General features: G+C 43.7%; 2 protein-coding genes across 2 annotated transcripts in view; both read left to right on the top strand.

Annotated features, from left to right (window-relative positions):
- Nucleotides 1-2,376, top strand: part of asz1 (ankyrin repeat, SAM and basic leucine zipper domain containing 1) — an 18,536-nt gene extending 16,160 nt beyond the window's left edge. Inside the window, exons 13-14 of the mRNA XM_041039180.1 lie at nucleotides 283-437; nucleotides 2,280-2,376. Coding sequence (XP_040895114.1) covers nucleotides 283-437; nucleotides 2,280-2,376 — 252 coding nt within the window. The remainder of the gene's footprint in view (nucleotides 1-282; nucleotides 438-2,279) is intronic.
- On the top strand, nucleotides 2,370-16,006 carry wnt2 (wingless-type MMTV integration site family member 2). Its single transcript, XM_041037868.1, has 5 exons — nucleotides 2,370-2,832; nucleotides 3,854-4,074; nucleotides 7,007-7,284; nucleotides 7,524-7,788; nucleotides 13,610-16,006. The coding sequence occupies exons 1-5, from the start codon at nucleotides 2,750-2,752 to the stop codon at nucleotides 13,813-13,815; spliced, it is 1,053 nt and encodes a 350-aa protein (XP_040893802.1). The 5' UTR covers nucleotides 2,370-2,749; the 3' UTR covers nucleotides 13,816-16,006.

Genomic DNA, 16,006 nt, shown 5'->3' with positions numbered 1-16,006 from the left:
TGCCCTCACCCTCAAAATGAGCTGGTCTCTGGGGCTGGCTTTGATTCCCACCCAGCAGTAACTGAGCTGATATTTCCCGTCCAGTCAAGCTTTAACTGTCCTGAAACGGTCTGACCGGTAGGCTGCTGTAATCCAGTTCTGGATTAGACTAAAATGACCTGCATCCCTTTGACTTCCTGCCTGAGGTCACGTTGCTCCAATCACAGGGTCTCTGCTGTATGCTTTCACTTCCATATTTGTGTGTGTTTCCCATGTGAATCTTTCTTCGTCCTCCTCCCTCAGATGGACAAAGCCGGAGATTGCTGTCAAATTCCTCAACCTGGTTCCCACAGCAACTGGAGGATGCGGCGCCTGACCAGAGTGGCCCTGAGCACACTTGGAGCCACCTTCCTCTTGCTCCTCTACAAAGCCGCTCATGGGAGGGTTTACCTGCAGATGTACGGGCATGTCTGCTAATGACCGGACAGACGTGTTCATCAGTTAACGACCTAATAGTAATATTTTTGTGTAAGTGATAAATTGGATTGCGATGACGAAAGGATTGATATGTTTTAGGTCAGTGTTTGACAAAGACAGGTCATTTTTATTTTTGCTGCAGTGTTTTTGTTTCCCAGTTTGCTCTGACCTGTCACTGAGTTCAGTTCTTAATTCTTTTTAAGTTACTTTATATTTTAGGGGTTTAACAAGAAATTAAAAGTTCATTTGAGGAGCATTTTCTTGTATCAAACAAAGACTGATATCAGGATGTTGTTGTTCTGTCTTGTGTTTTCTGTATCAGTGCCTGGAAAAAAAATAAAAAATCTAAAATGCAAATCCAGATTTTAATCTACATAATGAAAGTTTTTTTTGTGTTGAAGTTTACGTTAGAAATTTAAATATAATATGCTTAACTTTTCCAAAGTGATATGAAGAGACTGATATGAATCTCATCTCATCATCAGACTGTGGACAGGTGTAAACAGCTAAACTGGCTCTCTTATAGTGTTGCCAGAATCAGCAGTCCCTTTCATAGAAGAACTGCTTGAACACTGACAAAGTAAAGGAGGATCCAAAGATGCAGAAAGAGTAGGAGTAGGATCTTCGGTTCTGAGAACTGCTCATAAAGTGCTGTGACCTTGTTGAAGGTCATATGAACCCAGTTTCCTATTATTACCATCGACCAAACTCTGGATTGTTTGTGAATTATCAGCTCAGTTGTTTAAGTGAATTTAGCTCAGATGACTTACTGCACTTCAAACTTCATTCTCCATGTTTTCACAAACTTAAAGCCACTATCTCAAGGCCATGACCTGCCTTCACATCGGTGATGTTCCAAAGGCTTTTCTTGAAATACAGTCGCCGATCTTAATGCGATTTGGTAAGGCAGTGAACAAATTACTCCAATTAAACTGGATTTATATTACAGACTTATTACAACTGCTGCTGCAGCAAAAACAAAGTCGTGTTCAATGGGCTGAAAAGATCTGCGAGAGCGCTCTAAATCTCCTTGTTGTTTTATGGTTTTCTTCCACGGGGATCATGGGAAAAAAATCCAATTTGCCCATTAATCTCATCTGGTCAGGGTCTCCGGACCTCCAGATACACCCGGGGCCAGATCAAAGATGGAGGAAATACCGTGTGACAGTGGTACAGATTTCCCCGAGAGACTTCAAAAAGACTGCGATAGATAATCCAATTGAAATGGACACATCACCTTTAGGTGCTGCTTTGGGAGAATCAGCGCGTAATTTTTCTCCCCCCCTCCCCTTTTTTTTCTTCTTTTTTGAACCATCATTCCTGAGTTATTAGTTAGACTGAGCGATGGTTTGTATAAGGCTGTAAAATAACAACGCGTCATCCTATGAGGATCAGAAATATTTGGCACCTGTGCGTCAGCTGGATATGGCAACGTGGCCTCTCACCTTTAAGTACATCACAACTTTTAGGCCTTAATGAACAGAAACGTTACCGATATATATGTGAATGATTTGAAATTTGATTATATCACGTTATTAAATGAAATCCTAATTTCTGCGTCCAGTGAGCGTTACGAAGTCCCCGAAGTTTTTCTCTTTTCTTTGAGGAACTAAAAAAAAAAAAAAAAAAACTGCGTAAAAGTCAGTCACCTTTCGCACCTTTAGGAACCTTATCCCAGGCCCATCCTCGTGTTCTGAGGGAATTTGTGCCCTGAGTTTGAATCTGAGCGGGTTTGTGCTTATTCTCTGGTAAGTGTCATTGGCTGAGCGCGCGCTCCATGAGCCCTCCCACAGCGGCTTCCGTCCCTGAACGCGTCGGTGCAGTGTGACTGAGGAGCCCATCAGCGTGGACCACATCTCAGAGCTGCGGAGCTCCGGTCTGGACGCGGGCCAAGCCCTGTCTGGTGTCAAACCAGCCTGAACAGATACTCTCAGACATCTCATTTCTTCACCTCATTCCTGAGACGGGACTCTGCCCACCCCTTGTGTAAAGCAATTTAAACCTGATAGCACATCATCTGCCTATCTCCACTGAGAATCTCTGCTGGACTATTAAGACGCTCGCTCTTTGCTTTTTTTCCCCTCAGAAGCGCCTTACCGCCGCGCACGGTCTGAGCCAGTCATGGCTTTTACGCGCAAACCTCCGTCAGCCCAAATGTCCTGTGATACATTTTTAATCTAAGTTTGATTTAGAGACTGAACAACTTCTGTCTTTTCTAATGTTTCATATTTCTCTTTCGTCCGTGGAAATGCTCCATCCAGATCCGTAAAGGACCAAAGATTGGCTGGTTAATATGAACTTATTGCCAAGTGGAATATGTTTTTATTTATCGGTAGCAATCTGCTGGCTGACGGCCGAGGTCGATGCGTCCTGGTGGTAAGTTCTCTGCTTTTTATTTACATCTGTATTTAAATGCATTTGCAAAGACCAGTGCGTTGAATATATTCGCTTTCTTGGAAAACTGACAGGTTTAACGCGACGCACAGAATGCGCTCCGGTACGGATCCAAGTTGTTTCTGATTCATCTGTCGGCAGAGAAATAGTCTAATAGTAAAATGTGATTTGATTTTTTTTTTCTGTCTTCATTTATTGATTACTATTTAAAATAAATGTAAGACAAATATCTGCAGAACTGTTTCATAACGACCCTTTTCTTTATGTTAATGAGAAATTTCCCAGAGATGGAGTGACTAAATCCCCTGCTCGGCTTTCGTAACTGTATTTTCCCAGCGTGTTGAAGACCGAACATGTGGGCAGACACGTTTCCAGGATAAAGTCATTTGATACCATTTAATTTCTCTTTATTTGCTGTCTTTCTCTTGAATCTTGAATGAATATTTGCAAAGGTTCTGTTTCCAAATTCCAAACCTCTTGCAGCCTGTGATACTGAGATGCTATTAGAACAGATCATTTTCCTCGGTTCTTTTTTTTCCCCTCCCTGCTCTGGTTTGTCTCTAATCGTTTAAGAAAATCCCTGCATTCTGCAAGTGTTCAAATTCCCTGCCAGTCTTTCATCGCCTTGTTCTGCAGGTACATGGGAGTGTGGACTTGTTGGGAGTGATTTCAACACGAGTTTCCCAAGAAGACACCTTTTTTTTTTTTTTTTTTTTGCTTTGTTAAGCCAGTATCATTTTCTCTTATTTTCCCTGTTTGTAGAATTTAAGTGTCCAATTACCTTACAAGGGTAAAACGTTTCTTCTGTACCTGGAAGTCCAGACATATTCATCAAAATCTGTACCAACATTTCATGACTCTGCTAGTCCAGGCAATTGCACATAGAGATTTTTGCACATATTAGTTTGCATTCCCCCCCCCCCCCCCCCCCTTTTTTTTTTTTAAAATCCCCAAATACTTACAAGTATTCAGCTTCCTCTTCGTCTGCTCCTCCGCTCTGCAGGTACATGGGCACCCTGGGCTCGCAGGTGATGTGCGACAACATCCCTGGCCTGGTGAACAAGCAGCGCCAGCTGTGCCGCCAGCACCCCAGAGTGATGCAGGCCATCGGGGCCGGGATGAAGGACTGGATCTCAGAGTGCCAGCATCAGTTCCGCAGCCACCGCTGGAACTGCAACACCACGGCGAGGGACCACAACCTGTTCGGACGCCTGCTGCTACGCAGTGAGTGGAGGGAATGGTAGAACCGGGAGGGGACGCTTGTGTTATTTCAGCCTGAGAAGGTCAACTATTAAAGTAATGCAGATTATGCTGGGATCTGAAATCAAACCTGCTGAAGTGTCCTTGAGAAAGTCCCTGAGTGTCTCTCAGCTCCAGGGCTGCTGTTCTGTAGTTGACCTCTGATCCCTCTGTAGGACAGGCAAGAGAAGAATGAAGGTTTGACAGGTTAGAGAGGTTTTAGGAATCAGAATTCAGTAAAATATCTTGTCCAACCAAAAAACCTTTCATATTCATATTCCTGTTGATGGGAAATTCTTATATTGAGCTGTCATGGTTCACACTTGTCATCTCTAAATGAATGATGAGTTGAATTTTATCAAACCTGAACCTTAAATTTCACACATATTACTTTCACGTGACTGTGTCACAAGCATAACTTTTAAATGTGTGAATACTTTAGTAAACGTCCTCAGGATCTCAGTGCTGAGGTAAAGCTGTGATAATTGAAGCTGTATTGTGTTTGCCCATGTTTCAGCCCTGCCGTGCTGTAAATGACATCAGGCCGTCAGGTTTCTCAAACACTGCACAGCTAAGAATAGAAAGTTACTGACTGGATTACCTGCCACTGCATATGCTGGGTTGTGTTTCCAGGTCATTGTGTGCCTCTGGCACATTTTGTGAATCACAGTGTGATCATGTGTGTGTGTTACAGCACATTGATCCGTTTGCAGAAAGAAACCTGACCAAACGCCTGATGTTTGTGCCGACAAATCCAAACGATTGGTTGGTTTTTAAAATGTTGGATAGATTCACTGAGGCTTTCTGGGAAACCGATAGTTCCCTCGCAGATATGTTGTGTGTGTGTGTTTTTTTTTCCTCAGGTTGGATCACATTCCACACCTCAGCTCACTTTACAATTGTACATTTATCATGTCGGAGCAGCCGACTGGTTTCTCCGTCAGTCTGTTCCTGTGTCGGGGGGCTAACATGTTATTCAGTACTTTGTTATAGTAACACTGTGATTCCCAGTGTTCAGATTTAGTGCCGATAAGATTGGTCAACAGAAGAGAAGTCAGTTGGCAACAGTTCTGATAAATGAGGAATAATTTAAGTCAAAACAAAACGACTGATTGGGTTTCATCTCAGTGATTTTAACCTCAGCTACTGTCTCAGTTTGCTAATTACTCTCCACTCAGCTCATTCAAATGAGAAATGGCAGAAATGTAGAGTTTTTCTAAATAAAGGTAATCCCTTCCTCTTTCAAGATTCTCGTTGGGTTGTTAGCTCTGTTTATGCTCTCTGCTGATTTGCAGGAGAAGACGCTTGATTTATCAGCCGTTCTCAGAAGGCTGGGGAAGACGCCGTCGCGGGGGTTTTGTGGGTGTAGTTGAAAATAAATGTTATAAAGAGTGTGACAAATGACTGTAAAGTGCGATTAGCAGCATCGGGGATGGAAATGATTAACGAGAAATGAGCGGCCATAAGCAGCCTGTCACCGCCTGTGACAGATGTTAAGTCTGGACAGAGGCGCTCTGTCAAATTGGCTGTGTCACTGTGCGTCTCAGAAGCTGAAATCGGTCCGTATCCCCTGTGAGGACTTGTTATAACAAGTCATAATCTTTTTTTATTGCCACTGGAGGATCATCAGGACCTGGCGGCCTGATGTTCCTCTCCCATGCCCTGAGATTTAACCTGCGAGGCGGATCCTTCGACTTAGTCTGTTTCATGTTGGGGCCTCTAATCAGCCGTGTGGTATTCGGACCTCCCAGCCCGGGCCCCCCAGCCGTGTCACACAACATTATCACGGCACATCGAGGCTCCGTCAGAAGCTCCTTATTGTCAATGTCAGCAGGCTAATTTCAAACAATTACACAGGAGTTTTTCTCTCAGCGTTCTCCTCATTAACCTCGTTAGGCACGCTCAACTTAGCTGCTGGACTGGGACACACACACACTCACAAACTGATATCTCTGAATGTATGTATTGGGTTTGCTAGGACTGGGAATATTTTTTTAGTTCAAATGCTAATATGATGCCAGAGTTTAAATACTGATACCAAAAGGTTTTGATACCGTAAACATTTAACAGAAACACAACAATAATAAAAAACTCAAGTTCTCAAATGTTAAAATTTGTCAAAGAACAAGAACCTAAATTAAATTGTGGTAGTTTTTTTTTTGCATCTTTATTAAAGACAGCGTTGTCCTTTACCTGGTCTTTGCCTGAGGTTCTGATCCAGCTTTGCGTCTGCAGGTTTTCCACTCAGGCCGGCCTGTACCCTCAGTGAGCTCCACCAGCTGGATGCTGTGGGCAGCCTGTGTGTAGTCTGATGTGAAACTAAGAGGAAAAAGAAAGAAAAGTGAGAGGGCAGTTTGGAGAGATTTGATGACTGATTTAAATTTAGATCCAGATGACATTTTATAGATAAAACTATATAAAACTATAGTTGTGGCGATAAACACCAAAAGTGTGTGTGTCTCATAATTTCATAGCAGAGGTTACAGACAAACACACACACACACTCTTTCTCTGCCTCAGCCTTTGATCCCTCTCAGATCTCTCATCAGTTACATGTAGAGGGAGATAAGGGCAGATATCAGGGCATTGCTGGAAAACCTAAGATGTTTATCCATTTTGGAGGCAGATGAAGCAATTTTTTTTTTTTCAGGCCTTGCATGAAATAAAAGCTTCTCGCAGACAACAACAAACACGGGTCATACAGGTAGCAGCGGTGGCCAAACATTTGAAGGATCATTCTGTTTGTCGTGGTTTAATTCTGCCGTCAGTGAGTCTGTATCAGGGCAATCCCATTTCAATCCTGATTCAAGCTCAACAAAAAAAGATAAAGCTTTTAAGATCAGTAGAGTTTATTGGTGTAGAGGAGTGAACCAATCACTGTGTTGAAGACCTCCAACATTTCATCCTCTCCCTACAGGCAGCCGCGAGGTGGCCTTCGTGTACGCCATCTCCTCGGCCGGTGTGGTCTACACGCTGGCGCGAGCCTGCAGCCAAGGCGAGCTGGACTCCTGCTCCTGCGATCCCACTAAGAAGGGCTCGTCGCGGGACGCCAAGGGCTCTTTCAACTGGGGCGGCTGCAGTGACCACGTGGAGCACGCCATGCGCTTCAGCCAGGCCTTCGTGGACGCCAAGGAGAGGAAGGAGAGGGACGCCCGGGCTCTCATGAACCTGCACAACAATCGAGCGGGCAGGAAGGTGAGGAAGCGCCGACCTGTGGATAGTGACTGTTCACTGGTGGCAGATTGTTCAACATTTTGTGTTTTGCAGCAAATGTGCAGCTTGAACACTGAACAGTCCACACACCCACACACACACACACACACACACACACACACACACACACACACACACACACACACACACACACACACACACACACACACACACAGAGTTTATCTCTCACCTCTGATGTTATTTCCTGTTTCCTTCTCCAGGCAGTGAAGCGCTTCATGACTCTGGAGTGTAAATGTCACGGCGTCAGTGGGTCGTGCAGCGTTCGGACCTGCTGGCTGGCCATGGCCGACTTCCGACGCACCGGCGACCACCTACGGAAGCGCTACAACGGCGCGGTGCAGGTCGCCGTTAACCAGTACGGCACCGGCTTCACTGCCGCACACACACACTTCAAACGACCCAGCAAGAATGACCTTGTGTACTTTGAGGACTCGCCAGACTACTGCATACGGGACCACGAGTCAGGTAAACAGGCCGCCTTTCAGCCTTTGCCTTACTGCAGGACCTGATGAGACAATCGCTGTGCTGACTCATCAGGTTACATCCCCTCTGACCTGAAGTAAAGAATTTAAATGCACCTCAAACCAAATTCAGCCCAGTTTCTATTTACACATGTCTTGTTCTGAGTCCTGAGCCTTGAAACATCAGGCGTCTTGCTTTGGTTATTTGGTTCCACCTGAGTTCTAATGACACTATTCTCACCGGCCAAATGAACCAAACCGAAGAAGTAAATGTTTCACGGTTCAGCTGAACCAGTTCAACGCGACGGGAGAGGTGTGAACAGATTTGTCATCAGGGTTTGATCAAAGACATTTGAATTACACAAACCAAACCTTCAGCAGGTTAAATGTTCTTGCGTCTCAGACCTGTCTACTCTTGCTTTCGGTAACACGAGACAGAACTGGCTCCGATATGATTTATCATCTCACAGCGTTTTTACAGTGGAGCCTGAGCTCACCAGTCAGGATGCTTCCAGTTTGCATCCGTCCCACAAGGGAGGCAGCGCTAATTAGCTGCTAACTGAAGCCAATTACATCACAAATTCAGAATCTTTGAACAATTAGTGTGACTGGTTGTCAGACTGGTGGGTAATGAGTCTGAGAGTGGTTATCGTTGGTGCCAGCGTGGTTATTGGCGTCCTGTCCTGTCTGCAGTGCACAAATGTGGATTTAGAGTACTGGACTTGATCTCAGCAGATTTCTCTAAACTAGAGACTCAGGTCTAAATACTTAGACCTGATAGACCTAATTTCTGTGTCCTGCAGAGTTGAGGAAGCTGCTTTGGAAAAATAATCTTGGTGGAGTTTATCTGTGCTTGTGTCAGTCGTGAGTTCAGCTGCTGGATTGTTACTGTCTGGTTCTTTCTGATGTGACATGTTTTTGTATTTTCAGTGATTAAACTGAGCAGCTGACATCAGAAAGTAAAGACTTTGTAGTGATTCAGCCTGTTTTTTTCTTTCTTGGAATTAAAACATAGTAAAAATGCAGATTTCTGTTAGTGATTAGCTCTGTAGGTTTTGCTGCTGATGCCTTGGCCTTGGCCCAGGTGTTCAAACTCTACCTGAGATTGAATTTGGTCTCATCAGACCAGTAGATTGACAGAGGTGCATTACTGAGCAGGACAGACAGGCAGCTAATGAAGTGTGTATGTGAGTGAAATCTGTGTTTGTGTACGTGGAGTTTGGACCAGGACAGTGAGTGTGAGAAGGAAAACGTTTGTGTATGAAAACTGTGAGAGAGAAAGAGAAGATGAAGAGAGTGTGTGTGAGTGTGTGTGTGTGTTTCAGAGGAGGTGGATGCCTGCCAGGCAGCAGATGATCCGTAGCGATCGGGTGTCGGCCAGTTTAAGAGCCATTACACACTTCTGTAGGCTGAAACCTTAGAGCACCACACATCACTATAAATCACCACCACTGGAAACACACACATAGACGCACACACACACCTGAGGGCACGATTGGCCGGCATTAGGAGGCATATTTGGGGGGGCAGGTTGGAGTTTACAGGGTGTTTTGTGTCAGAATGAGACGCTTCTCCAAAGTCGTCTCCTTCTTTATCGATTGGAAAGCGTAAATTCGGGCAGCCCACCTGCAGACTGCATGGAAATGCAGGTGTAAAGTGCATTAAGAGCATCATGTACATGCACAGAGAGTCATGTACTCTATGAGCAGCACAGGTTATCAGGCACAGTCATGGTCGTTTAAAGCTCTAAGAGTTTTACGACCTGTCAGTTCAACCTGCTCAGGTGATTTCAGAGATGCACGGTTTTAATTTAGGAGGACGAGACTTTTTCATGTTTGGAGATAAAAGCTACGAGAGGGGGTTCTTCGTGTGTGGAAGTTAATCCACGATTAGATCCATGATCTCTCAAACCAATCAATGAATCGTTTGATTGAGAAAATAATCAGAGGATGAGCTGCAGCCGTTCTGCTGACAGTCTGGACGCGGCCTCACTGAGGTCCCTGCGTCCTTCGGAAATCATTTTCCCTCCAACCTCCTGATGGACTCTGGAGGTCTCAGGGCCCCCTTTTGGGAACAAGTAGAGGCTTCACAGCAGACATGAAGGCTTTATGGGCTGTGTACATGTAAGCAGGGTGAGGTAACACACACATACACAAACACACACCGTGTTCGCCCCGGGCCTCTCATGAGAACCCAGCTCGCTCCCTCTCTAAAGACCAGCTCCTCTGGGACACACACGGAGACAGGCATGTAAACTGGCTCTCAATCATGACATATACTGTACATTGAACCAGCTCCTCTCTTTCTCACACACACACACACACACACACACACACAGAAACATGAAGCGCAATCGTTCTTGAAACACACACTTTGAGTTATTCACTCTTGTTCTTCCACCCCTCACACACACTGAGAAACCTCTCAAAGACATGCAAACTCACCGTCAATCATCCTTCTCACAGACAGATGGACACACACACTCACACAGACACACACAGAGGCTCAGAGCCCACAGAGATAGTGAGACGGCCCCTCTGTGCCTCTTTAAAGTGTGAAATCAATTTCCCTCGGCCCCGACGAGGCTCAGGTGCTAAACTCATCTCTCGGCGCCCCCTCATCTTAATTCAATAAGCAGACGTGGAGAGCGAGGCCTGTGAGGAAGACTCTGGCCGTGATGTCACCCCTAGCAGCTCGGCATACCGTGGATGACGGGCGGGCGCGCTGCCAGAGAGGGGCGGGGCTTCAGGTCATGCCCAGACATATTACCTGGCGAGGGAATGGTGCAGAGACGGTGTACACACAGAGTGAAGCGCAATGTAAACATGAGCAAATTCCAGAACAATGTTCGAGATGGTACTTGAAGTCAGTGCATCATTTTTTCTAAACCTTTATTTATACAGGAGAAGTCATCTGAACACACACACGTTCTTCTTCAGTAACACTTCACAGTCAAGTGTTCAGTAAAGTGTTCAGTTGTCCACTGGCTGAACATCTGCAACACAGCAGCTCGGAGGTTTAAACGCTCCAGAACAGGTTTAATCAGGTTTAATCAGGATTATAATTCAAACATCTTCAGGATTAGAACAAATCTATTTTTTTTCCCATTGTCAGTCGTCTCGTCAATAAGATTTTCAATTCATTGTTTGATCTGTGAAACAGCTGAATTGAAGATATTCAGTTTACGGTGATATAAAACAGAACAGATGCAAATATTTGGCCATTTTTCTTGATAAATAACTCAATTCGTTGCTTTAGGACTGAAATTCTGATTTGTTCTTGAATCTTTCAGTTGTGGAATCAGCAGTTTTCTCTACGTGGTTGAACTGTGTCTACTTTAATTAGGAGTGGTCTGATTTTGCAGGGTTAGGGTTCTGTAGTTATACTGTCTGTACTGACGGCAGGTCTAAGATGCCAACCGTGTCGGGGTCTCACCGGAGACATTTTCTTTGTTCCCACTTTCTCTCCTCGATACTCAAAGTACTTTGTTAAGAGTAGGAAGGTTTAGGTAACTAGATGTGTCACACTAGATTCAAAGCTTTATTGTCACATGAACCGAGAACAGTGACCAGAGTCCATCCTTCCTCTGGGGATGGAGTTTGCTCAGTTATCATGATCTAACCAGAGTCTGCTGTGGAAGACTTTTGTTGTTGAAAGCTCCAGGTAAAGTATTGAGATGAAATAAATTCTAATTTATTTCCAAATAATCTCCAAAGACGTTTCCTGGAAGAGAACCATGCCATTTGGTATTAAATGGTGGTTATTTCTAAATGCTGAATCAGGGGACAGCAGGTGTGGTAGAGATGTGAAATGTGTCTACAAACAAACAATTCAGCATAAATGAAAAAAATAACATTCCCAATAATAAATGACTAATTAATAAATATTCAGATGGAGTTTAAATAGTAAATTTTTTCTTTTTTTCTGGTAATTAGCACCAAACTAAATGGTTCTTTCCACAAAACGTTAGGGAAATTCTGGAGACTAAATCTAAACTACTTCCATCCGTATTTTTTTTTTTCTTCTGTACTGGAAGTTTTGATAACTGAGCACTTTCCATCTGTGTTCACTCATCAGCAGTAACGTCATGTCACAAACAGCTTCTCTAAAGCTCGTTATTGTAGATCTGCAGATTGATGCAGATCTAACCCAACCCGCATGTAAAGTGCTGACAGTGGTGCAGCTTCTCATCGTCTCTGTTTTGTTGAGACTGTGTCAGAGGCGCTCTGATTCCCTTTGTTTTTATGTTTGGCTTCATTTTGGAATGATTTAGTCTTTTACACGATTTGTTTTTCTGCCCATCAAAGATGAACTATCTGGGAAATCTCGCCACGACGAACCCAAACTTTCCTCCCACGATCATTAGATAAAAGCGCGTGAGGCTCTGATGTGATGATAATCTCCAATCATCTCTGTGATGCTGCTCGGATTTAACGTCAGCAGATCAAAGCTGCTGATATGACAGAAATAAAAAAATTCCCTGTGGACGACCGATGGTGTGTCAGCACTCAGTTCACAGACTGACTTCCATCAACTGACTCCAACACACGACGCATCAGATTTACACACATTGTTAGACAGGGCGGCTTTTAGTGCTGTTTTCTTCCTTCATTATTTATTGATTTTATCAATAAAAGGTCAGATAATAAAGAAAAACGGCCGTCGCTGTTTCCACGAGTTTAAGATGAATCACTAAAAACATCTACTTTTTACTTTTCAGGATAATTGCTGATCAATATCCGGTTGAACAACGAGCCAGTTATTTCTGTAAAAAGGATCAGTGTTCATAATTCTGATGTGATCACGAGAAAACGTAAACAGAACCACAAGCATGACCTCTGCGGGCTTCCATAGTGAAGTGTATGTGTGGGCTGAAGACAAGAGAAAGTGATTTTGTACAGTATCAGTGAGGCCAGTCAGTGGTGTATGAGGAGATAGTGGTGTGTGTGTGTGTGTGTGTGTGTGTGTGTGTGTGTGTGTGTGTCCTGTAAAATGAACAGCTGATGAAGAGCGCGAGCGCCGGCTGACGGCTCCTATCATCAATCTCTCATCTCTCCATAGTCTTACTGTTCATCGTCTGCCACTATTATACTGCGCTCTCATTGGCTCCTGATAACCAATAAAACTCCTCTGATTGGGCAAATCGCGGCTCGGATTCTGCCAAGTCACATTCCTGATTCTGCTTTGGAGCAGAAGCGTTAAAAAGGTCATTTTTTGGTGAAATGTCTCTTTAAAACGTCTTCGATCCTGAATAATGTTCTCAACTTTTTTTTTTTTTTTAACCTGGAATAATCGTCAGTGTAGGTGTCCAGCTGTCCCCCCCTGTCCCCGTCTGTCCCCGTCTCATTTCAGAAGGAAACTACTGAAGTGTGTTTTTGATTTTATTGAATAAAGCTGATGTTTGATCAGTGGAAATAAGTAAAATCCTTCAGCTTCAGCTTCAGGAAGTGACAAAGTTAGAGAGTTAAAAACCTCCATGTTTATGATAAAATAAACAGAACTTGGAAAAATAAATGTTAGTGAAAACGTATTAAACTGAGAAATGAGGCTGCGGACAGAGATTTAAGAACTGTGCTGCTCTGTCTAACGTTTCAACAGATTAGAAAATAATTTTACTTTTCAGTGGATCTGATCAGAAAGTCCAGAGAAACATGAGCAGATGAGCTGCTGATGATGCTCCGGTCTTTTCTGTTCAGTAGAATCCAGATGAAAGCAGCAGCTGTACAAAGAGGATGTCACAGTTTGAAATATTGAATCAATGCAAATCCACGTGTTTTATCTCTACATCCTTTAAACCTCACTGACCTCTCTCCCTCTCCCTCAAGGGTCGATGGGGACAGGAGGACGGGTTTGTAACCGGACGTCTCGGGGAGTGGACGGCTGCGAGGTGATGTGCTGCGGTCGAGGTTACGACACGTCGCGGGTGAGCCGGACCACCAAGTGCGAGTGCAAGTTCCACTGGTGCTGCGCCGTGCACTGCCGGGACTGCCACCAGCAGGTGGACGTCCACACCTGTAAAGGCCAGACGTGACCTCGCCTCCGCCGCCGCCACCGAACACTACTGACCGCTCACGTTAAACCGGCAGTCACCTTACTGCTGCTGCTGCTGCTCCGGCCGGGACTCAGATCCTCCATCTGTCATCATGTTGTAAGTGACAATCACAGGACGTTGTGACTCCATCTTTGGTGCTAAGCTGAAGACCCTCCCACTGATCACCTGTCAATCAAACAGTAGGTAGTTGAAGTTTGGTAGGTTGTCTGTAGGTTCCTTTTTTTTCCCAGCCATGTTGTCGTTTATCTGCTTGAGCTCATTACCTAAAACAACAACAACAAAAAAACAAGGTAAATCACGTCAGGTCTGCTTGATGTTTCCAGATGATTAGAGCTGAAAATGTAAAAGCTGATGATTAAATGAATGAGAGTCGTAAGTTGTGCATTTATGTTAAAAATATATAAATCAACAGACTCATTCATACTGAAGCTACTTTCTGCAGTGAAAGCTGGTTTTCTGAGGCCGACAGACTCAGTCAGAGTTTTAAAAAGTTCCCTCCAGGCAGATATTTCCTTCGTTTTTCTCTGGACAAACATCAGGAACACTGATGAGACTGAGATGTTCGTGGTGGAAATAATCCGGTGTGGCTCAAGTTTAAACAGTTTGGAGGTGAACAGATAAAAGAGAATCTTTCTTCTTCAACAATCTAATCAGAGCAGAACTTAAGACGAACAAACAGACGTCGACTTGTTTCCAGAGTTTGACAGATTCTACTGTTCAGATTTATTATAGTTGCACCTTCGATTTTCTGTTCACAACCAAAAAGCATCAGCGTCTCTTTCTCCTGCATGTTCTGATTTTTACAGTGCACTGTGAACTCTTCAAAGCACATAGATCTCTGCTGGTCTCTGCAGGACTCTGCTGTGACTCACTGAGTGTGATTAGATGCACAGTAACCGCAGCGCACTGTTCCTGATTTCACAGGTATCTGCTCAACATCTGCTTCAAATAAATGTTAGTCTACAAATTCAGGGGCTGCCCCTTTTTAAGTCCTTCAGAAAAGAGCACTATATCCTCATTTTAAAGGTTTATGACTCACTATATTTACAGTGAAATGTGTGTAGTGTAGACGGTGATTAAGTGTTAACTGTAGAAATGTTAGTGGTCCAGAGCAAACTGTTCTACATGCAGTGTAACCTGGAGGACAGGGAATCAGCAGCAGGTTCAACTCTGTGCTCTGACCATGTGTTTCACAGAAGTTAAAAATCACATGTAGCTGGTCAAAATCTGAAAATGTCAAACACCAACAGCAGCTGTTATAAGCTTCCTTTCCTGTAGGTGGCGCTGGTTGGTCTGGAGCTGCAGGTTTGAATCCATTTAACCTGTAAACTGTTGCTGTTAAAAGCCTCTCTGGTTCATGGGGAACTCACATTTCAGGCTTTGCGTTTTCATTGTTCAGCAGATTTAAAATGCGAACACATAAAATTCTGTACATGTAAACACACTCAGTGATTCTTCACAAATTCCCTGTTCAGCTGCCTCCGAATCAGAGTTCACTGTCAATAAAGTTCAATTCAAATCACAGTCTGCTGTCCTGTGTCAGGGTAAAGGTCGAACTCCTGTTATTCCTTCTGTCATTTCATAGTATTTATTCACTGCGCTCACCAGCATCCAGCGTTTCAACACACAGACTGTAAATAAGCTGAAGTTTATCTTTAACTGCAGACACAGCCTGTTTATAGTTACATCAGACGGGGCTTTGTTTGTTTGTGTAAATTAAAATCAGATATTTAGTCTATGGCAGCATTAACTGTAACCAACAAACACGTTAAAGGAAAATTCAGGTGTCTTACAAATTTTTGATAATGATCATATCATCATTCACGTTAAATCAATGAGAATTTTATCCCTTTAAGGGAAAACAAGTGTTCTTTTTAGTTTAAGATAAAACCTACAAATGGAGATTTACTTATCGTCATTTTCAGACCTGAAGCTGTTTCCGGCTCATTTCTCTGTGGCATGAAAATCAATTCACAGACTGTTGAAACGTGTTTGAGTCAAGTTGAACATCAAGTCTGTGTTAGTCTCTGTGGAATAGGGAAAAAAAAGAAACGTTCTCCAGAATATTTTACCCGGCGGATGCAGGTAAAACTCTTCTTCTTCTGCCTGTGGAGTGAGAGGTTAACACGTCAGAGGATTAGAGAAAAAAAACATGAAGGATTCCACAGAT

Source organism: Toxotes jaculatrix, chromosome 5, assembly GCF_017976425.1.
Source record: "Toxotes jaculatrix isolate fToxJac2 chromosome 5, fToxJac2.pri, whole genome shotgun sequence".
Taxonomy (NCBI): domain Eukaryota; kingdom Metazoa; phylum Chordata; class Actinopteri; family Toxotidae; genus Toxotes; species Toxotes jaculatrix.
Note: the sequence above shows the minus strand (reverse complement) of the source record. Positions and strands in the feature narration are given on the sequence as shown.

Bases quoted from the DNA above. Each gene is read 5' to 3' on its own strand.
- wnt2 (XM_041037868.1), top strand. From the start codon at position 2,750: ATGAACTTATTGCCAAGTGGAATATGTTTTTATTTATCGGTAGCAATC. The intron at 7,285-7,523 runs GTGAGGAAGCGC...TTCCTTCTCCAG, and splicing joins ACAATCGAGCGGGCAGGAAG to GCAGTGAAGCGCTTCATGAC. The intron at 7,789-13,609 runs GTAAACAGGCCG...CTCTCCCTCAAG, and splicing joins CATACGGGACCACGAGTCAG to GGTCGATGGGGACAGGAGGA.